This window comes from Rhodotorula graminis, assembly GCF_001329695.1.
Source record: "Rhodotorula graminis WP1 unplaced genomic scaffold RHOBAscaffold_5, whole genome shotgun sequence".
Taxonomy (NCBI): Eukaryota; Fungi; Basidiomycota; class Microbotryomycetes; order Sporidiobolales; family Sporidiobolaceae; genus Rhodotorula; species Rhodotorula graminis.
Window position 1 is genome coordinate 447140 of NW_017264932.1, and position 23974 is coordinate 471113.

The 23974-nt window shown below is 69.5% G+C and overlaps 8 protein-coding genes and 2 non-coding genes across 10 annotated transcripts; 5 read left to right on the plus strand and 5 right to left on the minus strand.

The window, feature by feature from the left end:
* The first annotated feature begins 252 nt into the window (after positions 1-252).
* Positions 253-1637, plus strand: RHOBADRAFT_48304 (uncharacterized protein). Its single transcript, XM_018415122.1, has 5 exons — positions 253-532; positions 588-905; positions 933-1109; positions 1181-1463; positions 1547-1637. The coding sequence occupies exons 1-5, from the start codon at positions 437-439 to the stop codon at positions 1579-1581; spliced, it is 909 nt and encodes a 302-aa protein (XP_018271825.1). The 5' UTR covers positions 253-436; the 3' UTR covers positions 1582-1637.
* A 120-nt stretch (positions 1638-1757) lies between these two features.
* RHOBADRAFT_13779 (uncharacterized protein) lies at positions 1758-3250 on the minus strand (the record flags this gene model as incomplete). The annotated part of the gene is made up of 3 exons (XM_018412159.1): positions 1758-2452; positions 2529-2910; positions 2984-3250. Coding segments are annotated over 3 exons (1344 nt in total), but the record flags the coding sequence as incomplete, so codon positions are not given.
* A 6004-nt stretch (positions 3251-9254) lies between these two features.
* RHOBADRAFT_52806 (uncharacterized protein) lies at positions 9255-10645 on the minus strand (the record flags this gene model as incomplete). The annotated part of the gene is made up of 3 exons (XM_018416512.1): positions 10451-10645; positions 9580-10360; positions 9255-9481 (listed from the first exon to the last, which is right to left on the minus strand). The coding sequence occupies exons 1-3, from the start codon at positions 10580-10582 to the stop codon at positions 9255-9257; spliced, it is 1140 nt and encodes a 379-aa protein (XP_018271827.1). The 5' UTR covers positions 10583-10645.
* Positions 10646-10861: 216 nt separating this feature from the next.
* On the minus strand, positions 10862-11730 carry RHOBADRAFT_52807 (uncharacterized protein). Its single transcript, XM_018416513.1, has 4 exons — positions 11574-11730; positions 11401-11504; positions 11061-11342; positions 10862-10995 (listed from the first exon to the last, which is right to left on the minus strand). The coding sequence occupies exons 1-4, from the start codon at positions 11716-11718 to the stop codon at positions 10945-10947; spliced, it is 582 nt and encodes a 193-aa protein (XP_018271828.1). The 5' UTR covers positions 11719-11730; the 3' UTR covers positions 10862-10944.
* Positions 11731-11839: 109 nt separating this feature from the next.
* On the plus strand, positions 11840-15651 carry RHOBADRAFT_52808 (uncharacterized protein; the record flags this gene model as incomplete). The annotated part of the gene is made up of 13 exons (XM_018416514.1): positions 11840-11887; positions 11974-12037; positions 12096-12154; positions 12215-12347; positions 12426-12600; positions 12774-12868; positions 12953-13043; positions 13114-13273; positions 13365-13478; positions 13558-14042; positions 14180-14563; positions 14670-14742; positions 14868-15651. 13 exons carry the CDS (start codon positions 11840-11842, stop codon positions 15390-15392), a joined length of 2406 nt encoding a protein of 801 aa, XP_018271829.1. The 3' UTR covers positions 15393-15651.
* On the minus strand, positions 14970-17651 carry RHOBADRAFT_52809 (uncharacterized protein). The gene is made up of 5 exons (XM_018416515.1): positions 17420-17651; positions 17235-17347; positions 17065-17160; positions 16914-16982; positions 14970-16753 (listed from the first exon to the last, which is right to left on the minus strand). The coding sequence occupies exons 1-5, from the start codon at positions 17620-17622 to the stop codon at positions 15531-15533; spliced, it is 1704 nt and encodes a 567-aa protein (XP_018271830.1). The 5' UTR covers positions 17623-17651; the 3' UTR covers positions 14970-15530.
* A 102-nt stretch (positions 17652-17753) lies between these two features.
* Positions 17754-20224, plus strand: RHOBADRAFT_52810 (uncharacterized protein; the record flags this gene model as incomplete). The annotated part of the gene is made up of 5 exons (XM_018416516.1): positions 17754-18102; positions 18173-18431; positions 18517-19237; positions 19354-19500; positions 19610-20224. 5 exons carry the CDS (start codon positions 17754-17756, stop codon positions 20129-20131), a joined length of 1998 nt encoding a protein of 665 aa, XP_018271831.1. The 3' UTR covers positions 20132-20224.
* Positions 20225-21077: 853 nt separating this feature from the next.
* RHOBADRAFT_t43 lies at positions 21078-21170 on the minus strand. The gene has a single exon. It is a non-coding gene; the product is annotated as a tRNA-Asn (tRNA).
* Positions 21171-21692: 522 nt separating this feature from the next.
* On the plus strand, positions 21693-23186 carry RHOBADRAFT_43207 (uncharacterized protein; the record flags this gene model as incomplete). The annotated part of the gene is made up of 7 exons (XM_018414187.1): positions 21693-21755; positions 21820-21891; positions 21966-22122; positions 22185-22357; positions 22442-22724; positions 22853-22953; positions 23034-23186. The coding sequence occupies 7 exons, from the start codon at positions 21693-21695 to the stop codon at positions 23184-23186; spliced, it is 1002 nt and encodes a 333-aa protein (XP_018271832.1).
* A 461-nt stretch (positions 23187-23647) lies between these two features.
* Positions 23648-23740, plus strand: RHOBADRAFT_t39. The gene has a single exon. It is a non-coding gene; the product is annotated as a tRNA-Asn (tRNA).
* Positions 23741-23974: the final 234 nt, after the last annotated feature.

Genomic DNA, 23974 nt, shown 5'->3' on the forward strand with positions numbered 1-23974 from the left:
CTTGGTCTTGCCCCAGCCGAAGAGGGTGCGGTGCGGCGACGACGAGGCGATGAGGAGGGGAGGAGGAGGAGCGCGGCATCGCAGGGCGCGGGCCGAGTGGGCGACGCGGGAGGCCATGTTGCGAGGCTGTGCGAGTGCTGCTGGCTAGCTTCTGGACTCGCCCGAGCTGCGACAGGTCGAGGAGGGGGAACAGCGACCAGGCCGTCTCCATCTCCGCTCACAGCTCGCGAGCTGATCGTCGTCTGTCGCTCCCACGAGGTCGAGCCAGCTCCTGTGTGCCCTGATCTACTCGCACACGCTCAACAAGACGCCTCGCCTTGCCCACCCCCTCGCCCGTGCCGTCCTCGCCTCGTGCACTCGCCCTCTCGCACAGCTCGAGCGCAACCAACCTCGACTCGCTCAACACCGCTCAAGCTCGAACCTGCGACGCGCAACCATGGCAGACCAAGTGCCCGACTTCGAAGCCGGCGTCGCGTACTGGGCCGCGACCAACGCGACCGTCGACGGCGTCCTCGGAGGCTACGGCGAGCGAGTCTCCTCCTCCTCCCGCTCTCTCCCGACTCACTCTGCGCTCGTACTGACTCGAGCACCTCCACAGAGGCACCCCGGTCCCCCGCCTCGACGCCACCTCGTCGCGCCTGTTGATCCTCTCGCTCCTCCCCTCCCTCTCGACCATCACCCCTCCGCACCTCTCGCGCCCTTCCCCTGCGTCAAGCCCGCGCCCGTCGCGCCCCTTCCGCGCCCTCGACTGCGGCGCCGGCATCGGCCGCGTCACGCGAGACACGCTCCTCCCGCTCTTCGACAGCGTCGACCTCGTCGAGCCCGTCCCGGCGTTCGTCGCCGAGGCAGAGCGCAACGCGCGCTCGGGCCGCGACGGCTGGCGCGCACTCGCGCCGCCGTCGAGCGCAGACGCAGGTGCACGGGCGAGGAAGAGCGTCAGGATCTGGAAGGCGGGCTTGCAGCACTTTGACCCGCTCAGGCCCGCCGTGCCCGTCGTCGACGGGTCGGCGAGCGCCAAGGTCGAGCTCGCGGCGACGGTCGGCAGCGAGGACTTTGCGTGGCCCGACCCAGAGCGGGAACTCGATCTTGCAGAAGAGGGCTACGACCTCGTGCGTCCCTCGCTCTCTTGCCCCTCATCGCGACCCCCGACTGACACCCTCCCTCTCCTTCCTGCGCGCAGGTGCAAGGCCAATGGTGCCTCGGCCACCTCTCGGACGACGAGCTCGTCTCGTTCCTCCAGCGTGCTCGCGCCGCCCTGCGCACCTCGCGCACCGACGGCTCGTGCGAGGGCTTCATCATCGTCAAGGAGAACGTGTGCTCCGACTCGGCGGCCGACGGCGCCGGCAGGCTCTTTGACGACGACGACAGCTCGATCACGAGGTCCGACAGGGCGTTCCGCGACGTGTTTGAGCGGGCCGGACTCGAGATCGTCAGGAGGGAGGTCCAGCTTGGGTTCCCTGAGGGTGCGTCCTCTCGTCCTTTCTCCCTCTCCCTTTCGCGCCTCGTCCTTTCTCGAGACGCACCACTGACTCTCTTCGTCCTGCAGAGCTCTTCCCCGTCGTGTCGTACGCCCTGCGGTAGCACCCGACGTCCTCCTCGTCCTCGTTCTCGTAACGACGAGCTTTCCCGCGCCTCTCTCGTCCCTCTCGGCGCCTCGAGAGAAGCAGAGGAGAGAGAAAGTGCGTTATGACAACAAGAGACTGCGAGAAAGTACCAAAGAGAGACCCGGACCCCTCCCCTCCTCGCTCGCTCCCGCCTCAGAGCACCTTGGGCACGTGCGCCTTGAGCACCTCGTCCTCCCTGAGCGCCGCAAACAAGTCGCCCTCGTCGACGCACGCCCTCACGCGCTGAAACACGTCGAGCCGCTGCGACTCTGTGGCGACGAGCCGCTGCGCGTGCAGCTGCGCGACGACGCCGACGAGCTCGCTCCTGCTCGCCGGGTACAGGGCCCGCGCGTCGACGAGCGCGGCCTGGCGCACAAAGTCGCCGTGCCACGCGAGGACCGTGTCGAGCTCGACGTCGGGCACGCCGGCGCGCTTGGCGCACTGGGCGACGGCGAGCAGGAGCACCTTGGCGTGCGTCGACTGGCGCCGGACAAAGGTCGCGGGACCGGTGCGCGTCATGTCGTTGTACGCCGCCGTCGCGTCCTGGATCGTGCACCGCACGACGGGCGCGGTCGAGCCTGCCGCTCCCGACGAGGGCGACGCCGCGAGTCGGAGCGCGACGCGGTCGAGCGTGCGACGGGCGACGTCGAGCGCCTTGCGCGCGTCGCCCGAGATGCCGGCGACCGACTTGGCGATCTTTTGCAGCGCGACGTCGTCGAAGAGAGGTGGCGGCGGGGGCGACGAGGTCGAGGTCGACGAGGAAGGGAGGGCGACGAGCGCGAGGCGGGCCTCGAGGATGCGCTTGAGCTCTGCCCACGTGTAGGGCTGGAACGGGATGCGGTTCGTGCCTGTCGACGTCGAGAGCTCGTGTCAGTGCGTGTTCAGAGAGGCAGAACAGAGACTCTGAGAGAGCAAGAGACGCACCGAGTCGACTGCGGATCTTGCCGCTCAGCTCGCGCTCGGGCAGGTCCATCGTGTTGGCGACGGCGACGACGACGAGCCGCGAGTGGGCGACGTGAGGCCAGTTGAAGAAGTTGTACAGGACGTCCTGGCGCTTGGTGAGCATCTGGTCGAGCTCGTCGACGAGGACGACCGTCGTCGGGCGGGCCGGGTCCGGGTTGGCAAAGTGGTGCTCGAGGGCGGCGAGGGCCGCCTTGGGCGACGTCTTGCGCGGCGGGGTCGAGGCGTGCGACGACGACGACGAGGTCGACGACGGGGCGAGGGCCGACCACAGGTGCGAGAAGGCCGCCATGGGCTCGCTGATCTTCATGCCGTTGATCTCGACGAACGTGAACGCGTCCATGTCCTGCAGGGAGTTTGCCCGACTGTCAGTGACCGCGGCTCGAGTCCAGGATGCGAGAGAGGGAGAGTGGACGCACCTCGTCCTTCTGCAGCTCCCGCACGACGCTGTGCACGGTCGCCGTCTTTCCTGTCCCGGGCACACCGTGAACATAGAGGCATCCGCCCGTCCTGCCGAGGATGGCGTCGCCGAGGAACTGGCGGATGCGCTCGCGCTGCTCGTCGCGGCACGGGAGCGACTCGGGCGTCGCCGACACGTGCAGGAGCGCCTTGGCGCGGTCGAACGGCGACAACTTGGCGAGCTCGCGCGCGTCGAGGAGCGGCGGGAGCGCGTTGGCCGACGTCGGGGACGCGGCGGCCGTGGTAGTCGAGCCCTTGGTCGTGCGCGACTTGGCGGCGAACCGACGGCGCTTGGCCTGCCGGCCCGAGTCGGCAGTCGTGGACGGCCGGGCGCGCTTGGCCTTGGTGACGGTCGAGGCGCGACGGGACGAGGCAGAGGACGAGGCGGGCGTCGGGAGCTGGCGAGCCGAGCGCGCCTTGGGCTTGGTCGGGGTGCGCAGGACGTCGTCGTCGTCGTCGGACGAGCGCTCGTCCGAGTCGCTCGACGAGTCGTCGCTGTCGTCCGAGGAGGAGGAAGAGGCGTCCGAGTTGGCCTGCGAGGGTAAACGTGTCAGTCGCTGCGCGAGAGGAGCGGCACAGGAGGAAGACAGGGAGAGGAGGTTGCGACGCACGAAGGTGTCCTCCTCATCGTCGCTCGACTCGTCCGCACTCGCTCCACCCTTCTGCGCCCGCTCCCTCTCCTTGCGCTCCTTTGCCGCCTTGGCCTTCTCAACGCGCGCCCTCCTGCGCTCCTCCTTCTCGCGCTCCTCGTCCTCGTCCACCTCGTCCTCGCTGCTGCCCGCCTCCATGACAGGCTCGACGTCCCACTTGTCCTGCGCGACGTCGCGCTCGCCGTCGCGCATCTTGTCCTCGTACCACTCGACGGCGGCGCGGCGCTTCTCGTCCCACTCGACCTCGCCCCAGAAGCCCGCGCCCGCGACGGGCTTGACGTCGTACACGCGCGTGCACACAAACATGGGTACAGACCGCTGCTGCTGTGCCGTGATGGGCGTGTCGCCGAGCGCCGAGGGCGAGAAGACCTCGGCCGACGAGGCTATGGTCGAGATGGGGACGGCGTCGCTGTGGAGCGGGGTGCGGAACGACGCGGCGGACGAGAGGAACGACGAGGAGGAGGCGCCGCGAGAGGACGAGGTGGTGCCGCGGCGCTTGGTCGGGGACGAGGACGAGGGCGACGAGAACGGGTTGGCGGCCGCCTTTTGGCGCAGCAGGCGAGACTCTTGCAGATAGGTCGAGTCGGACGTGAAGTAGAGCTCGTACTGTGTGCGTGCGAGCGACCGTCAGTACGGCAGGACGAGCTGCAGGCCCTCGTCACAGAGGAAGAGAGAGAGAGAGAGAGAGAGAGGGAGCGCACCGGCATGACCTCGCCAAACTCGTCGTGGTCCTCGTCCGGCCCTTGCTCGCCCCAGACCGCGCCCGGGCGAGCAAACCACCGGACCATGGCCATCTTGCGCCCGCGCACGTCCTCGAACAGGCGCGTGATGACGGCGACCTTGTCGCCAGCACGGAGCCCGTCCTCGTGCCGCCAGTTGTCCTCGTCCTCGGCCTCGTCGTCGTCGTCGGGCGTGACGGTCGCCTTGGCCTTGCCCTTGGCCTTGGTGCGCGAGGCGGTCTTGCGCGGGACGAGGTACGGCGGCGGGGCGAGGAACTTCTGCTTGAGTTTGGCGAGCTCGTTGACGACGACCGTGTCGCCGATGCGGAACTCGACGCTCGACTCGAGGCCGGTGGCCGGGTCGAGCGAGGTGCGGGTGAAGGCCCGGTGGTCGGTGTCGTTCGAGATGCGGGACGAGCGAGAGGCGCGCTTGGTCGGGGTGGTGACGGGCGAGGGGAGGAGGGGCTGGCGCGAGGTGCTGGCGGTGACGACCCACGAGTCGGTGGTGGCGGGTGCAGCAGCGGGCATCGTCTCAGCTGTGAGTGAGTGTGCGTGGTGGTGGTGGTAGGAGAGAGGAAGAGCGAGGGAGGAGAGCACAGAGGGCGGGCGAGATGGAGATGGCTCGCCTCCCCCGCATTTCGCTCGCGACGAGGCGCGCCCTCGTCACCCAAGCGAGATGGCGCTCTCCTCCCTGCTCCTCGCCCTCGACACGGCCCTGCACACTCACCGGTCGTAAAGCGCGCGACGAGAGATACTGGAGCTCGAGCTGGGAGCGAAGGCGAGAGGGCAAAGCTCGCAAAGCACCTCGTCGAGCCAACGTGCGCAAGTCGTCGAGCATCTCTGCATGGCACCGCTCCTCCGACCCGCCGCTCCTCGTCGACGCTACACCTCTGCCCCCGCCGGCGTCCCTCTCCCACTCGCCGGGCTCCCAGCACCACTGCGCCCGGCCCCTCCCTCGACCCGCTCGCGCCGGTCCCTCCGAATCGCCAACCCGAGCAGAATCTTGTTGATCGTCGCGCGGATCGCAAACTGCTCCTTGGCGAGGATGCGGACGCGCTGCACACGAGGGAGAGAGGGTCGTCGGTGACCGTCGAAGGAGAGAGAGAGAGGGAGGGAGAGCGAGAGGCGCACCTTGAGGAAGCGGTCGAGGTCGATGTTGGCAACGCCCGAGTTGAGGCCACGCCCGAGAGCGTAAATCGTATCCTCGAGAGCGGCATCTTCGGCGACGAGGTCGAGGAGCCTGCGGGTGCGCGAACAAGCGAGAGTCAGTGCCTCAACAGCTGCGAGCGAGCCGCGCAGCTCGCCGTGGCTCGCGCCCCGGCAAGCGCACAGCATGGACGACCGAGAGAGAGAGAGTGACCGACGCACTGAGTGTAGACGACCGTGCTGCCGCACACGATCTCGTCGACGTCGACGCCCTCGCCCCTCGCCTCGTACTCCCTCAGCCTCGCCTCGGCCTCGCCAACCACCTCGGCATACCGTCCCCTGACCGTGTCGCACACACTGCGCACGGCCTCGAGGCGCGCCATCTCGTCCTCGATGGCGGGCACGGCCTTTTCGAGGTCGACGCGCATGAGGTCGAGCTGCGCGAGGTGCGCCGACGACGTGCTCGCGAGGTGCGACAGCGCCGTCGAGAGCTTCGAGTGGACGCGAGTGCGCAGGGCGAGGAGCGCAGGGTTGGGCGGGACGGGCGGCGGCGCCGAGGTCGTGCTGCCGCCGGGCCCGTGGCCATGGCCGTGGCCGTTGACGCTCGGGGCCGCGCCGGTCGCCACGGTCGAGGGCGACGAGGGCGAGCCCGGGACCGACAGCGCGTCGTCGTCGGCGAGGTCGAGGATGTTGAGCGGAGCATGCTTGGGCTTGGCGGTGGCGGCGGCGGGCCGGCGCTGCGCTCGGGTGGCAGGCGCGCCGTTGGTCCTCGGCGGCGAGGTCGTCGTGGTCGAGCCCGACAGGGACGACGCGCTCGGCTGGTAGTACGCCTGCGGCGGCGCGTGTCCTTGCGCGTGGTACGGCACGGCGCCGCCGTACGGCGCGAGGGGCGCCGGGACCGGCGGCGCGAGGGGGTAGAAGCCCTCCCCGTCACCGGCACGAGCCGACACGCTCGTGTAGTGCGACTCGACCGACGCCTGTCGCACCGGGCGGTGCGCCTGCGCGCGCGACTCGGACACGGGCTCGAACGCCGAGCCGTCGTACGACGACGCCGGGTCGTGCGCGTACCGAGACGACGGCGCCGGGGCCTGGGCCTGCGACTGGTACGACGCCGTCGGGCCGTGCGCGCCGTACTCGCTCTCGAGCTCAAGTTCAGACGACGCCGAGCTGGCCGCCGGCATGTACGAGCCGTACTCGCCGGCTGCGCTGTACTCGCTCGGCGGCGGCGCCGGCTTGGTGCGCGCGTGCAGCAGCGAGGCGGGCTCGCGCGGCTGCGATTTCGACTGGTGCTGCGGCGACGCGTGCGGCTCAAGCTCGCGCTCGGACGGGTGCCGCTGCCGCGAGTAGGCGGCCGGGGCGGCGCGCGCGTGCGACGAGTACGAGTCGATCGAGCCGTGCGAGGTGCGGCGAGCATGGGCGCTGTCGGGCCCTGGACGAGGTGCGGGTGGTTGTGCATGAGGTGGCCCGGGAGCGGCGTACGACGCGTACGACGCCGCCTCGGACGGCGCGGGCGAGTCGGCGCGCTCCGGCTGCTGCTGCTGCTGCTGCTGCTGCTGCTGCTGCTGAGGCGGCGGACGACGGCCCGGCTGGACAGGCGACGAGCGGTACGTGTGGTCCGAGTCGATCGACGCCTGGCGGTAGTGCTCGTCCCGCACTGGCGGACGAGACTGCGCCGATGGGGCCGGCGACGAGGTGCGAGCCGTCGACGACGCGGCGGGCGAGTACGGCCGCGGCGCGGGAGGTTGAGGCGGACGAGCGCCTTGAGCGTGCGGCGGGTACGGCGACGCGACAGGCGGTGGCCCATGAGGAGGAGCCGGTGGCTGTTGCTGCTGCGGCGGCGGCGGCTGCTGCTGCTGCTGAGGAGCCGGGTAGCCAGGCGAGGGCAGCGGGCCGACGCTGCTGCCCGGGTACGGCAGGGGCGCCGGATGAGGGCTCGCGACATGCGGCACAGGTGGCGGCATCGGCGGGGCGCCTGACGCGGCCGTCGGGTCGAAGGTGGCCTGGCGAGCGGCCGAGCCGGGCGGTGACGGGCCGGGCGACAGGCCTGCGGGAGGTACAGGCGGGCGCAGCGGCTGCTGCGGCATCGGCGGTGGCGGAGGTGGGGGCGAGCCGTAGGCGAGGGTAGAGGATCGGTGAGGGGGAGGAGGCTGAGGCGGCTGTGCCGGGTAGGCTGGAGGAGGGCCAGGAGGTTGCGCCTGCGTCGCGACAGTCCCTGTCAGTGTGGGCCCACCTGGACGCGGTAGTGAGAGAGAGAGAGAGAGAAAAGATGGCGTACGAAAGAGCCAGGCAGGCCTCGAGGCACAGGTGGCGGCGCAGGCGGTCCTCCAACGCCGGGCGGCAGCGGCGGCCGAGCGGGCGCCTCGAAGCCCGCCCCGCTCGACGGCCTCGCAGGCGTGCCGAGCGACACCGAGCTCGGACGACTGCCGCCTGCTTGCGGCGGGAGCGGCGGCCGAGGCGGAAGGGCGGAAGAAGCGGTGCTGGCGCCGGCGGGCGGCGGTGGACGCGGCGGAGGCGGCTGCGGCGTGCCGTGCGAGCTGCTGCCGGTCGCCTGCGGCTCGACTGCTGCTTGTGCTGGTGGAGGTGGTCGAGGCTTGGCCTGGACGGGCACGACAGGGTATCGGTGCGAGAAGACCGGGATGAGGTCGGCGACGAGGCTCGTCAAGGAGCAGCCCTGTGCACGGCGCGCAGCTCGAGGTCAGGATCCCGACCAGACAGGAGAGTGCGTGAGATCTGCCTGACGCACCTCGGACTTGCGCTCCCAGTTGTCGAGGTACGGCACGCCGACTTTGCCGCTCGCGTCGACGCTGCGCCCTTTGCGCACAGCGAGCGTCTCGCTCGGGACGACGTAGACGATCGGCGGGCGCGAGGGAAAGTCGAGCGGGAGCCAGAGGCGGACCGGGCAGTGGTACGTGCTCGCGCTGACGGGGACGGGGACGACGCCCGTGAGCGACAGGAGGAGCTCGACTCGGCCGTCGTCGTACGCTGCGGGTCGGCGGCGAGGGGGAACTCGAGGTCAGCTCGGACTGTGGGAGAGATGGAGAGTGGTCGACGCACTGTAGTCGTCTTGCTCGGGGTTGAGGAGGCCACGATAGGCGTCGAGGAGCGCGAGCGACTGGGTGACCGTCTCGTCTCGGCGTGGGTACTGCACGGGCGGGGAGCGCAGGTCAGCGTCGTTCGAGAGACGGAGGACCAGGCGACGTACATGCCGAGTGAGGGCGGCCAGGGTGCGATCCATCGCCGCTCTCGAGGACCCAGGCCAAGTGGGGGAGATGAGGACGAGGCGGGAGGACCGAGGGCGAGCTGGGCTGGCGCGGTGGGCGGTGGGCGGCGGTTGCTGAGGTGCAGGCGAGCCGGTGCTGGTCGTGCAGCTGCGCGTCGGGGCGCAAGCGAGCGAGTCGGCGGTCGACGTCCACCACGAGAGGAGGACAGACGACGACGACGAGGCCTGTCTCAGCCAGCTTGCTCTCTCGCGAGCTGCCTGCCGTTGGGAGTGCGTCTCCTGTTCACTCACGAGACGCACGAGAGCGACTGGGCAAAAATGCAGAGGCCTGCGATGCAAAGTGCGAGTTGCTGCCTCTCCCTCCTCCTCCGTCTCCCCGTCCTCCTCGCCTCGCGGACCTCCCTCCTCCACCTCCTCCCTCGCCCCTCGTGCTCCTCCTCCTCCTCCTCCTCCTCGTGCCCCCCCCCTTCCCCGCCCACTGCCCCTCTGCGCTCCCTCACGCCGCGCTGCTCGCCTTCCACAGCTGCGGCTTGCGCGCCTTCCTCAGCACGTTGACGGCGCACCCGCCGCCCGGTCCGCTCGACGCGCCAAACTGGAGCACGACCGTCTCTTCAAAGTCGACGGCGCCGCCGGCGCCGCCGCCGCCCTGCTGCTGCTGCTGCTGCTGCGCGGCCGCGACCGCGAGCTGCTTGCGCGCCGCGACGACCTTCTTTGCGAAATTGACTACGTCGACGGGCAGGGTCGTTAGTGAGGGGAAGAGGGAGAGAGGGCTAGGCGAGCCGTGAAAGGGGAGAGAGAGGGAGAGAGACAGAGGGACGCACAGCGGTCGAGGTCGGTCGGGACGTTGAACCGCGAGTCCTCGATGGCCTGCTTGACCATGGCGAACGGCAGCCTCGCGAGGACGGGGATGAGCTCCTGCTGCGCCGCCGCCGCCGTGTGGGGCTCGAACGCGCCGAGCTCGTCGGGGAGGCACACGATGCGGTCCATGAGGAGCGTGCGCAGGCGCGCCTCGTGCGGTCCCGCACCGGCGCCCGCGCCCGTGCTGCCCCACCCTGCGACCGAACCGGGCAGCGGCAGCGCGCCGTTGACGCCCACGGCGCCGTTGGGCACGAGCGGGCTGCTGCGTCCGGACAACGACGACCCGCCCGGTCCACCACCCTGCGCGGCCGCCGCCGCTTCGCGGTCGACGTACTCGACCCAGCGCTTGACCTCGTCGGCCGTCGTCGCGCGCTTGACGACCTCCTCGCACAGCGCGAGCGCGCGCTCGGCGAGCTTGTCGAGCGCGAGGAAGTGGGCCGTCGCGAGGACGGCGGGCGCGGTCGACTCGTCGAGGTGGCGCAGGACGGCGGGCGAGTACAGCGATGCGAGGACGAGGCTGAGGGCGTGTGGGGTGATGGCTGGGTCGGGGAGCGCGAGCGGGAGGACGACGGGGCGCACGGCGGGGCCTGACGAGAGGAAGGCGGCCGAGAGGAGCGAGTGGAGGAGGGGCGACCGCGAGACCAACAGGCCGTGGAGGGTGAAGACACCCTCGGAGCCGTCGGCGTACGCGACCCGCAGGATGCAGTCGGCGAACGACTCGTGCGGCTTGACCCACGCATCGAGCTGTTCAAGGAGGGAGGGAGGGACGAGTGAGCTCGCTAGTCGGGCCCATGGGACGGGCGGCAGGACAGTATGGAGGTAGGCAGGACGCACAAGGTGACTGCCGAGGTCTGCGTACAGGTCGGCGTGCTCGAACGCGGCAGGTGGAGGAGCTGGTCGGGTCGCGGCGGAAGTCGAGGCGATGGGCGAGTCGACGCCGCTGCCGTTGTAGCTGGTGCTGGCCATGGTGCGCGAGGTCGGGCGTACGTGTGTCGGTCGTCGCAAGTCGGCTCGGCGGGCGAGAGGTGCGGGTGCGGGACAGCAAGCTCTCCTCGAGGAAGAGCGATGAGGACGAGGGCGGAGATGAGAAATCTTACGCTCGCCCGACGCGCTTTTCGACGGTCCTGTCGCGGCTCTCACACTCTCAGGAGGGCAGGGTCGAGGCGCGCAAGCGGCTGCGAGAGAGGCATTCGCTCGTCCTCTCGAGCCGGCTCTCGACGACGGGCGCAAACGGGCGCACTCAAGGACGGCGAACGATGCTTGTTGCATAAGGCTACAGGTACGACGCTGGGGCACGTGGTCCAGCTTGCCACATATGGCGTGTGCGCTCAGGCGGGCAGCCGCGGCTGCTCGGGGAGCTGCGGGTCGACCCACTTGGCCTGTTTCGAGAGGGCAAGCGTCAGGTCGCGGTCGTCAAGGAAGGGGACAGAGAGAGGGGACGCACGAGACGCTTTGGCGGCTCGTTGGGGTCGCTCGACGGGAGCGGGATCTCGCTGTCGCTCGGCGAGTTGATGTGGCGCGCGAGCTGCTCGATGACCTTGGGGTCCATGCCGTACTCGCGCGCGAGCTCGTCGAGCTCGCCCTGGGACGTGCACTGCTTGCGCTCGTCAAACAGGTTGAACAGGGACGCGGCCGAGATGTGGTTCTCGATGCGCGACGACGGCGAGGCCTCGAGCGCCTCGTCGGCGCGTTGCCGCTCGGCGAGGATGCCGAGCATGGGGTTGTCCTGCGGGGCGTATGGCGGTTGAGCGGGCGCACAACTGGACGGATCGAGAGGGACGCACGGTGCGGAACGCGCGCGAGGGCTGGCCCTTGCCTGCGACGAGAGCTTGTCCGAGCGAGGCGAGGTTGCGAGCGAGGTCCGGGTCCTGGGAATCGCGCACGACGGCTGCGGGCGGAGGGGGTGGGTGAGCTCACGTTCGGCCTTGTTGAGGTGCGTGAGAGAGTGGGTGCGCACCTTCGCTCTTGGTGTCTGTGGCTTTGGGGAGCGGCTCGACGGGGCGACCTTGGGCTTGGCCGACCTGGTGGCCGATGGGCTTCTGTGCGAAGGCGGGGACTTTTGTCGGGCGTGCACTCTTGGCCTTGGACGCTGCTGCTCCCATTCTGGCGGTGCGAGAGCGAGGTGGAGGAGGAGGACGAGGAGATGAGGGTCGACGCAGGGTTGGCGATCGCTCGACCGTTTGCTCGTGCTAGAGGTGCTCGACGACCGCTGCTGTGCTCGCCATGGACGACTCGCTGCCCTACACCGAGCCCTTTGCGTCCACCTCGAGGGTGAGTCTCTCCCTCCTCCCCCTCCTCCCCACTCTTCATCAGTTTCGCCGGTCACTGACCTCCCTCCGGCCCCTGCGCCCCTGCAGGCCGTCTTCACGCTGCCGTACAAACCTTTTGCGTCACCTGTGTCCGACGACGATGCCTTTGCAGGTGCGTCTCGCTGTCCTTCACCTCCTCCAGCCTGGCTGACCCGCTCGTCCGCCCGCAGACCCAGCTGTGCTCGCCCTGTACGACCAGGCGTGGAAGACCTGCAACAGCAAGATCCAAGTGCGCCCCCCTCCCTTTCCCCCCTCTCCCGCATCGCCGACCTCACACGCCGGAACGCAGTCGGTCCTCTCGAGCCTGCACGACGCGTCGCTCGACCAGATCGTCGCCTACGTCCGCTCGCGCCCGAGCGATGCCCAGTCGCTGTACGCCGCCCTCGGAGGAAGGGCGCCCGTCCGTTCGGGCCTCATCATCGGTGCGCCTCCTCGTCCTTCCCTCGCCCTCCCTCCTCTCGCCCAACGTGGAAGCTGACCGACCCACTGCACGTACCCAGGCGCCAGTCCCGGCTCGTCATCCCTCCTCTACTCGTCCCTCACCCGCCAGCTCACCTCGCCTGCACCACGCCCACCGCCCGCTGCCGACGCCAACGACGACCCGTCGCCGGCCGACCACCCGCGCCCGTGCATCGTGTCGCGCCTCGCGAGTCGCGACTGCAGCAACATCAAGAATGAACAATAAAATTAATATAAATCAGCAACTTAAATAGCCTCTAAGGTTTTAAGTTTTATAAGAAAAAAAAGAATATATAAGGCTTTCGTCCCTCGTCTCCCTCCCTCTCGCGCGCGCACTCGGTCGGTCATGAGAGGGTATCTCACTGACTCCTCGGACGTGCTGCATCACAGGGCTGGGCACCGTCGACCCTCAAGAGCGCCATGATCGTCCCCGAGGACCTGCAGAACCTCCAGGCGTGGTACGAGCACCGGTTCGGCAAGAAGGGTGCGTGCGACGCCCTCAGACCCTGCCCGTCTCTTCACGGGAACCTGAACTGACCAGCTTCGGCTTCATGGTCGTGGCACACAGATTCGGAGGACGCGCCGACGCTCGTTGTGCTCCTCGAGGACCTCGAGGCGATGGACGGCAAGGTCCTCACGCAGCTCATCGACGCCCTAGCGTGCGTCCTTTGTCCCCTTTTTCTCCTTTGTCGCCCTCGGTCCGACCACTCATCCGCTCCTCGCCCGCAGATGCTACGCCGACCTCCTGCCGCTCACCCTCCTCATCGGCATCGCGACGACGGCCGACGCCTTCTTCAGCCTCGTGTCGCGCAAGACGGCCAACCAGCTCGACGCGGCGCGCTTCTTCGTCGACCCGGGCGTGAGCGCTTTCAACGCCCTCGTGCGCGGCGTGCGTCCCCCTCTTCGCTTTTTCCCCTTTCTCCTCTCGCCGGCCACGACAGCCCGGCCTTGCACTGACTCTCTCTTCCGCGCCGCGACAGCTCTTCGTCGACTGGATGCCGCCGCTCGCGCTGGCGCCGAGGGCGTACACCGAGCTGTGGCGCACGTTCGAGGACTTCCACCACTCGATCGACGCGACCATCTCGTTCATCCAGGTGCGTCTCGCGCTCTCACTTTCGTCCGCCGTGTTGACACTCTCGGGAGCGACTGTCACTGACCGTGAAGCCGTTGCAGTACCTGTACATGGCCCACTTTACGGCCCACCCCTGCGCGACCCTCACCCTTGAGCCGACCTCGTCGCCCTCGCCTCCTCACGCCCTCGACCCGCTCCCTGTACCCATCCTCGCCGCCCTGCGCACCCTCCCCTCGTTCCAGTCCGCTCCGCCAACCTCGCCCATCGCCGCCGCCCTCCTCGCGCACGACCCTCCCCTCCCGCTCGCTGCGCCAACCGCCGCCGCCGCCGCCGACGCACCGCCCCTCACGCCCTCGCAAGCCGTGTCGTGCGCGCGCTCAGGCCTGCGCACCTGGCACGCGCAGCGCAGCCTCGCGTTCGAGGCGCTCGTCGCGACGATGGAGTTCTGGGACAAGCGCAAGCCGCTCGAGGGCGTGCTCGCGCTCGTGCTCGGGGCGGCGGACGGCGACGAGGGAGAAGGGACGGGGACGGGGACGAGGGCGGGCGATTTGGGGAGGCTGGTGGACCGGTTGGGCGGGCTCGTGCTGTGCGTCCCTCCCTCGTCTTTCCTTCTCTATTCCGTTTTCCCTCGGCGGCGACGACGATACGCGACGCCGCGAGGCTCGCACGACTTGCACAGAAGAGTCTACTGACCATCGTGCGTGCGTGCCGTCGCCGCAACAGCCAAGCGTCGTCGACCAAGCTGCCGCACTTCCTGCGGTCCCTCTCGGCGCGCCTCGGCGCCTTTGTCGACTCGCACCCTTCCCTCGCCGCCGCCGCCGCCGCCGCCGTCGCCTCCCCCTCGTCCTCGTCCGCCGATCCGCCTTCGTCGTCGCCCCTCATCGACTTCCTCGCGGCGCAGCTCGCCGCGCTCGAGCCGCTCCTCGCCGCGCCTCGCGCGCCGGGCAAGAGCACCCTGTTCAACACGAACCTCGCCGGCGGGATGGCGGCGGCGCTTGGCGGCATGGGCGCGGCGGGAGGAGGAGGAGGGAGGGGAGCGGGAGAGGCGGATCGCGAGTTTAGCAGGGTCGCGAGGGAGACGGCCGAGGGGCTCAAGGCGAGGCTCAAGTGCGTCTTGCTGTCTGCCTCTCTCCCTCTCTCTCTCTGTCTGTCGAGGTCTGGGTCAGGGCGGGACAGGGACGAGCGCTGACAAGAGGGCCGAGCACGCGCGCAGGACGGCGCTGCGACCGCCGACCGACTTGGTCCTGCACGAGCTGTGGTTCACGTCCGACCCGTCGGCCATGAAGGTGCGCCCCCCCCCCCTCTCTCTCTCTCTCTGTTCTCTCCTTCCCGGCCCCTTTCACACTCTCGCACGCACACTGACGCCCCGCCTTTCCCGCACACCCGTCCCTCGCCGTTGCACCCCACCCAGCGCCTGTACCCAACCCCGTTCCCCTCGCTCGTGCGACAGCTCACCAAGCTCGACCCGCTCGCCGACCCGGCGTACGCCCCGCCCGCGCTCGACAACGCCGACCAGCGGCCTGTCGACGAGCAGCCGAGCGACCTCGGCGTCGCGTGGCGCGTGTACCGCGACACGCACGCCCAGGGACGGTTGGTCAACTTGGGAGAGTGGTGGGCTGGGTGGGAGATTGGTGCGGCGGAGGAGGAAGAGCGCGAGGGCGAGGGCGAGGGCGAGGGTTGGGGCGGGAGGACGGCGGGTTCGAGGGGCAGGAAGAGGGCGCGTACGGGGCGCGAGGAGGGCGGCGAAGGCGATGAGGAGGGGGGCGGGAGCGAGGAGGACGAGGGCGAGAGGGCGAGCGACGACGACGAGGACGAGGGAGGGCCCGAGCGGAGGAAGCAGGCGCGGTTCCTGCGCGCCGTCGGCGACCTCGCCCACCTCGGCTTCATCCACCCGACGACGTACAAGCCCGAGCACGTGCTCAAGAGCGTGTACTGAGCCCCCCTCCCACGCCCTGGCCCTCGCCCTCGCGCCTGCAACGAACGAGTACCTGCCCCGCTCCGGCTCGTCCCTCGTCCCGCCTGAGCGCGAGAGCGAGAACGAGAGCGCGGCGCGACACAGCGCTGCGCCCGCCGCTCACGCAGGCGCACCGCCGCCGCCGCCACGTCCGCCGCGGCCCCTCCCTCGCCCACCTCCTCCATCTCCTCCTCCCCCTCCACGTCCACCACCGCCGCCGCCCCCTCTCGCACCACCTCGCCCTCGCCCGCCTCGCTGCCCCTGCTGCTGCCCCTGCTGCTGCCCCTGCTGCGGCACGAGCTGCCCGGGCGCCAGCTGCGGCTGCGCGCGGGGCACGAACGGGGTCGCCGAGGGCACGAACGCCTGGGCCTGGGCGCTCGGCGCCGCGTACCCCTGCTGCTGCTGGTGGTGCTGCTGGTGGTGCTGCTGGTGTGGGGCGCGCGCAATGGCGACCTGGGGCGACGGTGCGCCGGGAGCGGGCGCGTACGAGGAGGACGAGAAGGACGAGAGGGGAGGAGGAGGAGCGAGGGAGGGGGACGAGGACGCGGCGGCGGAGCGGTGCGCGGCCTGGAGCTGCTGCCGCACCATGGCAGCCTGCTGTGCCGCCTCGGCCTGCGCCTGGATCTGCGCGGCGCGAGTGCCGGCGCCGGGCGCGGCGGGCGAGGCGCGCGAGGGCGGCGCGGCGGGAGGGAAGGGCGGGGGCTGGTGGTGGTGCGGCTGGGGCTGGGGCTGGGGCTGGAGCTGGGGCTGGGGGGCAAAGGCGGGCGCGGCCGAGGCGGCGGCGGTGGCGGCGGCGGCGCCCCCCTTGTTGCCGGGGCCCTTGGGCGGACGCGGCGCCGACGTCGGGGTCGCCGCTCCGCTCCCCGTTGCCGAGCCCGACGGCGGCGGCGCCGGCGTCGCGCTCCTGCTGCCCTCCTTGCTCTTCTTGCCCTTGGCCGCTCCCGCAGCTCCACCGCCACCAGGGCCCCCCTTGCCCTTGTCGCCCTTCTTGCCCGCCCCCTCGCCCTTCTTGCCCTTGCCCTTGCCGTTCCCTCCTGCGCCACCGCCACCCGCCACAGCAGCAGCGGCAGCAGCAGCAGCCGCAGTAGCGCTCTGCACCCCACCCGCCGCCGCCGTCGCGAGCTGCGCGCGCGTCGCGCCGGGCAGCACGAGCGGCGCCTTGCCCTTGCCCTTTGCCCCTCCCCCTCCTCCTCCCGCACCTTTGCCGTTCGCGCCGCCGCCGCCGCCCTTGCCGCCGCCGCCGGCGCCCTTGAGCGCAGCCGAAGCGGCCTTGCGCGCCGCTTTCGACGCGGCTTTCTGCGCGCGCAGGTGGTCGAGGAGCGGGGTCGACTTGGGGTTGACGACTGGGTGCGGGCGTGCGGGCGTGCGCGTGGGTGGGTCGGTCGAGGAGGCAGAGGGAGGGAGTAGGAGGGAGGAGGAGGGAGAGGAAGAGAGGCGAGGGAGGCAGGGACTGTCAGCGAGGGCGGCGAAAGAGGAAGAGGAGGGGGAGAGAGAGGGACGGACCGGGTTCTGGCACAGGTTCAGGCGCCGGGGCAGCGGCGAGCGCTTCTTGGAACGCGAGAAAGTCGGCGTCTGCTCCCGCGCGCGAGAGGTGAGTCGTCTGCTCGAGCGAGTCCTAGAGAGGAAGACGAGAGAGAGAGAGAGTGGGGCGCACCGTCGTCGATGGTGCCCTGCCTCGGGTCGGGCTTGGGCGGCGCTGCCGGCGTGCGCTGGTACGGCGCAAACTCGACGACGGCCTGGCTGATGTTGCCTGTGTGTGTGTTGGGCGTCCTGGTCAGTTGGGCTTCGAGAGAGAGAGAGAGGGAGGGAGGAGAGGGGACGCACCCTGCTTGTCGCGGAAGGACCAGCCGTCGTAGCCGCGGTGGAAGGCGACGAGGGCGTCGGGCGTCTTGAAGGTGATGTAGGCGCGCGAGGGGACGCTGTCCTTGTCCTTGCCGCTGTAGAGAGTTGGGGGTCAGGCTCTGGAGGGAGTCGAGAGAGAGAGAGAGGGGGAGGGGAAGGGGACGGACCTCCTCCTGAGTTTGCCCTGGCGGTAGTCGGACCAGGTGACGCGCTGTGCCGAGTCGAGTCCCGGTTGGTGGTCGGTGTCGCGGGTGACCCAGGGCTGGACGGTGCGCCAGAAGACGGCAGGCGGGAGGTCGGCGGGGAGGCGGCGCACGACAATCTTGAGGCGGGGCTGGGGGCCTTTCGGGGTGGGCTTTGGTGGAGCCATGGGGTAAGGCGCAGCTGATGAGCTCTGTGCTGTGCAGCCGAGTGACGCGAGGAGGGGGAGAGCCCTCGTCCCTCCTCCTCCTCCTCCTCATCAGCTCGCAGTCGTCGCCCCTCTCCCCGCTCCCTCGCACCATGACCGACACGGCTGCACGCACGACGACCTCGCTCCTCAGCTTCCCGCCCGAGGTCCTCGTCATCATCCTCGGCCACCTCGACTTTGGCTCGCTCGCCCGGTTCCTCGTCGTGTCGCGCACCTGCCACGCCCTGTTCAAAGCCCACCCGCACCACATCTCGCGCGCCATCTCGATCCACCAGGGGCTCGCCGACCCGAGGACCAGCTCGGCCGCTGCAGCCCTCGACCACCGCTCGACCTTCCCCACCCGCACCCTCGACGACCACCTCGACCCGCGAGAACTCGCCAGGGTCGTCCACTCGCAGCGCTGGATCGGCATCACCTCGATCCCGACCTGGCTCGACTACGGTGTGCCCCCCTCCCTCTTCCCTCCTCCCCCACCTCCTCCTCAGACTCACCCCCTCGTCCCTTATCGCAGCCAAACGCGCCCACGTCATCCACCGCAACTGGCGCACCGGCACCGCCACCTCGCGCCTCGTCACCCTCGACTGGGCCGCGCGGCCCGCCGTCGCCGGCGCGCTCGGCGCCCCCTTCTGGCGCTTCAAGGTCGACGTCGATGCCGCCTACCTCGTCGTGTCGGGCCTCGACGGCGGCTACCTCGCCTTCCGCGCCCAGGACGGCCAACTCGCGTGGTGGTCCCTTTTGCCGCGCGGCCCGTACCCGCACGTCGAGCTCAGGTCCGTCCCTCGCGCTCTCTCTCTCTCTCTCGTCCCTCCCCGGCCCCGCGATCTGACTCGGCCTGCACCGACTCGTTCCCCGCAGCGAGGGCTTCCTCGTCCAGCAGCTGTCAAGCAGGACCTACCTCGCGTCGTGCCGCACCGACCTCCTCCCCGCCGACCACCTCGTCGACGACGCCTTCTCGTCCACCGCCGTCCCGCGCGACGGTTCCACGCCCGCGCTCGGCTACGTGCCCTCGCACGCCGTCACGACCTCGTTCCCTTGCTTCGCGTCCAAGCTCCGCGTCCCGAAACTCGTCGCCACCTCGGCCGACGGCCAGCAGCTGCACGTGTGGGACCTCGTCGCGCGCACGATCGACACGCTCGACGTGCCCGCGTTCGCCGCCGACGTGTCGAACGACGCGAGGGCGTACTATGTCGAGCTCGACGACGAGTGCGTGTATGTCGCTGGGCAGCACGCCGTCCTGGTCGTGCGGCCGCCGGGGTGGGGCGGCCGCGGCGGCGGCGAGGGGGAGCGGGAGCGGGACGACGACGAGCCCGAGTACCGCACCTGGCCACCGCGTGCGCCGGCCTCGCTGAGCGCGCACACGGCCCCGGGCGGCGGCGCGTGGTACGCGTTTGGGTGCGACGGCGTCGGGTGGGAGGCGGTGCACCATGCCGGTCGGCACCTCGTCGCGATCGGGCGCAGGGCGGGTGACACGGACGAGGCCAAACTCGTGTGGACGTGCGACAAGAGGGCGGTGTGGAACGACGAGGGCGAGGACGAGGAGGACGAGGTCGAGAGGAAGACGGTCGTGCTCGTCATTGTGCGTCATGCCTCCCGCTCTCTCTCTCTCTCTCGCGCGCGCGCGGACTCGAGCACGGAGAGGAGGACGCAGCGTCACACCCGAGCTCACCCCCTTTTTCCTCCGTACACGCGCAGGAGGGCGCCGACCCGGTGCAGCTCGCCGTCGAGAACGACCGCGCCGTGTTTGTCACGCACGACGACGAGCTCGGCGCCGCACTGTGGCTCATCAACCTGCGCGCCTTTGTCGACTGGGAAGACTTTGCGGCGGACCCGCCGCAGCCTGTGCGTCCCCTCTCTCTCTTTCTCTCCCTCTCTCTTTCTCGTGCGAGCACGAGCCGCTCCTCCGCACGAGCACGGGACGGCGCCCTGACGCCGGCGCACACACACACAGATCTGCCTCGCGTACCCGCTCCCGACGCTCGGCCCGCCCTCGCGCGTCGAGATGACGTCGACCGAGATCTTTGTCCCGACCGTCGCCGCGTTTTTCCCGCCGTCGACCACCTCGCCGCTCGAGCCCGCTCCCGAGCCCTCGTCCTCCGACCACGACCACGACCACGACCACGACCCGACCGCCGCCGAGCCCGCCGCCGCCCCGCCGACCTCGCGCCTCGCGCGCGCCTTCACCGCCATGCAGCGCGCCGTCCCGCCCGGCCGCACCCCACTCTCGTTCCACTGGGAGCCCCTCTCGCGCACGTCGCGCACGCCGCCCGTCGGCCCGCCCTCGCTCCTCCTCGACGAGGACGTGCGCGTGCCGGGCGGGAGCTTTGCGCGGCTCGAGCGCGAGGACGACGACCTGGTTGGGCGGCTCAGGGAGGCGTGGGAGGGCGTGCAGCAAGCGGCGCGGGAGGACGGGATCGAGGGCCATGGGGGAAGTGACGCGTTCGCTGTGTGGGACTTTGCGCCAAAGGGGTGAGCGTCGAGGAGGAGGGGGAGGAGCAGGGGGCCAGGCGGAGGAGCAGCCGCGAGAGGGGGGGGGAGCTGTATCGCTTGAGGGGTTCGACACGTCGGTGCACTGCTGCGCAGAGAGGCGAGAGAGAGATGCTCGCTCGTGCTCGGCGGTCCTCGCTGTGCATCGTCGTGGCGAGAGAGTGCGAGCCCGCGAGAGGAGCTTTTGCTCGCGGTCGCTCTCCCCGCTCGCAAGCGTCAAGCTCTACCTGAGCATCGAGCAGCTGTCATGCACCTTGCTGGACCGTCCGGCGCGCCTGTGCGCGAGCAGCGACGAGTCGAGATGATCCCGCACGGTCCGTGCGCCCAACGTACGCCGGACCGCTCGCGCTCTGCTGCCTCTCGCCGACAGCCCGCCGGGCTGCCGCCGCTCGTCAGGGTGGGTCTTGACGTCGCGCTCGACACGCTGCGAGAGAGCTTGCGGCCCGGCCTGGTTGCGTGAGGTGAGGGGTAGCCGCCACAGGCTGCGCCATCGGCACCACGTTCGGGCTCGCTTTTCTCGCCCAGTTCGCGCCCAATGTTGCCAGCGACACTTCGGCTCGCTCACACACAGTGCATAGGACGCGTCCGGCGGCAGCCGGCCTGGGCGCAGCGACGTGGGAGCGTCGGCGCGGCCGAGGAGGCCGCACGGGCCCCTGGTTCTTCCGGCTCGCCTCTCTCGTCTTGCTCGTCGCTCAGCGTCGCGGCGACGGTCGGCCTCGCTCGCAGCTAGTGCAGAGAGAGTACCGAGGCCAGCGTCAGAGAGAAAAGGCGTCGCTGAGACCGAGAAAGTGAGAGCCAGCTCGCCGGAGCGTGACCATGGCCACAAGCCGCCGCTGGCCGCATCTCTCGACTCGCCGCCGGCGCAGACGGGTTGCAAAAAGAGACCCTGCCATGGCCAGCACACGCTGGTAGCTGTGCGGCGCAAAAGAAGACGTCCTCGGACAGGTTTGAACTGTCGACCTCCCGATGGGCGACTGAAGTAAGATCTAACAGTCGGACGCTCTGACCAACTGAGCTACGAAGACTTGGTTGAACGGCGGGCGCTGAACGAGTCATCACATACCGCACAAGCTAGTCGAGAAACAAAGTCCTCCCGTTCTCGCTTCCCTCCCGGCTCCTGAGTCGTTCCTTTGTACCTGACCGCCCTGAATACGCACCACTGGGCCCATACAGACTTTTGAAAAGGCCCGCCGCCTCTGCGGGGCACCCCTGCGGCGCGCCAGGGTCGAGGACCTTCAACTTGGGAAGGTCGCTTGCGAGATTGCTCTTCGGCTGCTTTCGACGATGAGGGACCGGCCTGACGTATTGACTCGGTCCACTGCGGACGTGCCGCGACACCGGTGTGCTCCTTGGCAGCCTGGGAATGGCCACCGGTGCGTTCGAAACTGAGCGGAGGCCTCCACTCGGCCGCCCGGACCTCCACCGACGCTCGGCCGCTCCACTCTCTCGTTCGCGTGACGCTGCTGGCTGTAGCGATTCTCTCTCTCTCTCTCTCTCTCTCTTCCTTCTCTCTCTTCTCAAGCACTCCCGCCCCTCGACCTCTCAGCATGTCCGCCCCCATCCGCATCGACGATTCCCTCACCCTCCCGCCTATCGGCTTCGGCTGCATGGTGCGTCGAGCGCAGCTTTCTGTTCGCCCTTTCCTCCACTGACGACCGAGTCTTCACGTCACAGGGCTTCTCCCAGAGCTACGGCGTCGCCAAGGACGACGAGAGCAAGGAGGTCCTCCGCCGCGCGATTGACCTCGTGCGTGCACGGTCCTCTCCTCTCCCTCGGCTCGTACCCGGCACGTGCTGACCCGTACACTCGACGTGCTGCAGGGCTGCACGCTGCTCAACACGGCGCGCATCTACGGCAAGGACCAGCACAACGAGAAGTTGATCGGCGAGGTCCTGCGCGAGAGCGACACCCGCTCCAAGGTCGTCGTCGTCACCAAGTGGGGCCTCAAGGCGACCGACACTGGCATGGAGACGGACGGTGAGTCCTCCTGCACTCCTTCTACGTCTCGCAGCACCTGACGCGCCCCCTCGAGCACGCAGGTTCCGCCGACTTTTGCCGCCAGTGCATCGACGACAGCATCGAGAACCTCGGCTCGGCTCCCGACGTCTACCTCCTGCACCGCATCGACAAGGAGACGCCGATCGAGGTGAGCGTCAAGGCGATGGAAGAGGCGAGGAAGGCCGGCAAGTGCAAGTACATCGGGCTCTCGGCGGTACGTCCTCCTCTTCCTCCCTTGTCGTCGTCCGCCTCGTTCTGTACCGGGACGGGAGCTCACTCTCGCTCGAGCGTCGCACAGATGTCGGCCAAGACGCTTCGTCGCGCCGCCGACGTCGCCAAGATCGACTTTGTCGAGGTCGAATGGTCGCCGTTCGAAACGACCATCGAGTCGAACGGCGTCATCGAGGCGTGCCAGGAGCTCGGCGTCAAGATCCTGGCCTACTCGCCGCTCGGCAAGGGCTTCCTCACTGGCCGCTTCCGCTCGTTTGACGACATCAGCAAGGACGGCGACATGCGCGGCGCGGGCGCTTTCCCTCGCTTCACCAAGGAGCTGTTCGACCACAACTTCAAGCTCGTCGAGGGTGCGTCCTCTGCTCTCTCTCCTCTCGATCGTCGGCGACGAGCGAGCCCGGCGCCGAGGGCCGTCGGCCAAGCGGTGACGGCGACGAGGTCGGTGCCGACCTTTCCCCCTTCCCTCTCGCCCTCGCAGCCTTCGAGAAGATCGCGGCCACCAAGGGTTGCACGCCGGGCCAGCTCGCGCTCGCGTGGGATTGCCAGGTGTACCCGGGCCTCGTCATCCCCATCCCGGGCGTGCGTCCTCTCCTTTGCTCCCCTCCTTCTCCCTGCCCTGCATCCCGACTGACACTATCCCCGCCCCTCGTCGCCCGCAGACCAAGTCAACCAAGTACCTCGAGGAGAACTGGGCGGCCAGGGACGTCAAGCTGAGCGATGGCGAGCTCAAGGAGATCCGCAAGGTCATGGAGGAGAACCCGGTCAAGGGCGACCAGTACAACGAGCAGCTGCAGAAGCTCCTCGACGAGTAGACCGCGGTCAGATAGATGCAGTGCCGAGCCTCGTTCGTATCAGCAGCGTCGCTCGAGAGCGTACAGAGCTCGAGAGGGCTCCTGTCGCAGGAGGAGCTCGACCTTCCCAAGCTGCTTTCGTCCCGGCCTCCAGCTGAGTCGGCCGGCTGTATTCGAGAGCAGAACGAGTCGGTCTCTTCCGCTCCCTTCGAAAGGCGAGAAAGGTCCGTGCATCGGATGCAAGCAGCCGAAGAGCGACCTTCCCAAGTTGAAGGTCCTCGACCCTGGCGCGCCGCAGGGGTGCCCCGCAGAGGCGGCGGGCCTTTTCAAAAGTCTGTATGGGCCCAGTGGTGCGTATTCAGGGCGGTCAGGTACAAAGGAACGACTCAGGAGCCGGGAGGGAAGCGAGAACGGGAGGACTTTGTTTCTCGACTAGCTTGTGCGGTATGTGATGACTCGTTCAGCGCCCGCCGTTCAACCAAGTCTTCGTAGCTCAGTTGGTCAGAGCGTCCGACTGTTAGATCTTACTTCAGTCGCCCATCGGGAGGTCGACAGTTCAAACCTGTCCGAGGACGTCTTCTTTTGCGCCGCACAGCTACCAGCGTGTGCTGGCCATGGCAGGGTCTCTTTTTGCAACCCGTCTGCGCCGGCGGCGAGTCGAGAGATGCGGCCAGCGGCGGCTTGTGGCCATGGTCACGCTCCGGCGAGCTGGCTCTCACTTTCTCGGTCTCAGCGACGCCTTTTCTCTCTGACGCTGGCCTCGGTACTCTCTCTGCACTAGCTGCGAGCGAGGCCGACCGTCGCCGCGA

Excerpts from the sequence above, each read along its gene's own strand:
- RHOBADRAFT_52807 (XM_018416513.1), bottom strand. The coding sequence starts at position 11,718 with ATGGGAGCAGCAGCGTCCAAGGCCAAGAGTGCACGCCCGACAAAAGTC. Across the intron at positions 11,343-11,400 it reads CCTCGCGCGCGTTCCGCACC|GACAACCCCATGCTCGGCAT; the intron begins GTGCGTCCCTCT and ends TACGCCCCGCAG. Across the intron at positions 10,996-11,060 it reads ACGAGCCGCCAAAGCGTCTC|GCCAAGTGGGTCGACCCGCA; the intron begins GTGCGTCCCCTC and ends CTCTCGAAACAG.
- RHOBADRAFT_52809 (XM_018416515.1), bottom strand. The coding sequence starts at position 17,622 with ATGGCTCCACCAAAGCCCACCCCGAAAGGCCCCCAGCCCCGCCTCAAG. Across the intron at positions 17,348-17,419 it reads CAGGGCAAACTCAGGAGGAG|CGGCAAGGACAAGGACAGCG; the intron begins GTCCGTCCCCTT and ends AACTCTCTACAG. Across the intron at positions 16,754-16,913 it reads TGAACCTGTGCCAGAACCCG|TCGTCAACCCCAAGTCGACC; the intron begins GTCCGTCCCTCT and ends GCCCGCACCCAG.
- RHOBADRAFT_48304 (XM_018415122.1), top strand. The coding sequence starts at position 437 with ATGGCAGACCAAGTGCCCGACTTCGAAGCCGGCGTCGCGTACTGGGCC. Across the intron at positions 906-932 it reads CACTCGCGCCGCCGTCGAGC|AGCGTCAGGATCTGGAAGGC; the intron begins GCAGACGCAGGT and ends CGGGCGAGGAAG. Across the intron at positions 1,110-1,180 it reads CAGAAGAGGGCTACGACCTC|GTGCAAGGCCAATGGTGCCT; the intron begins GTGCGTCCCTCG and ends TCCTGCGCGCAG.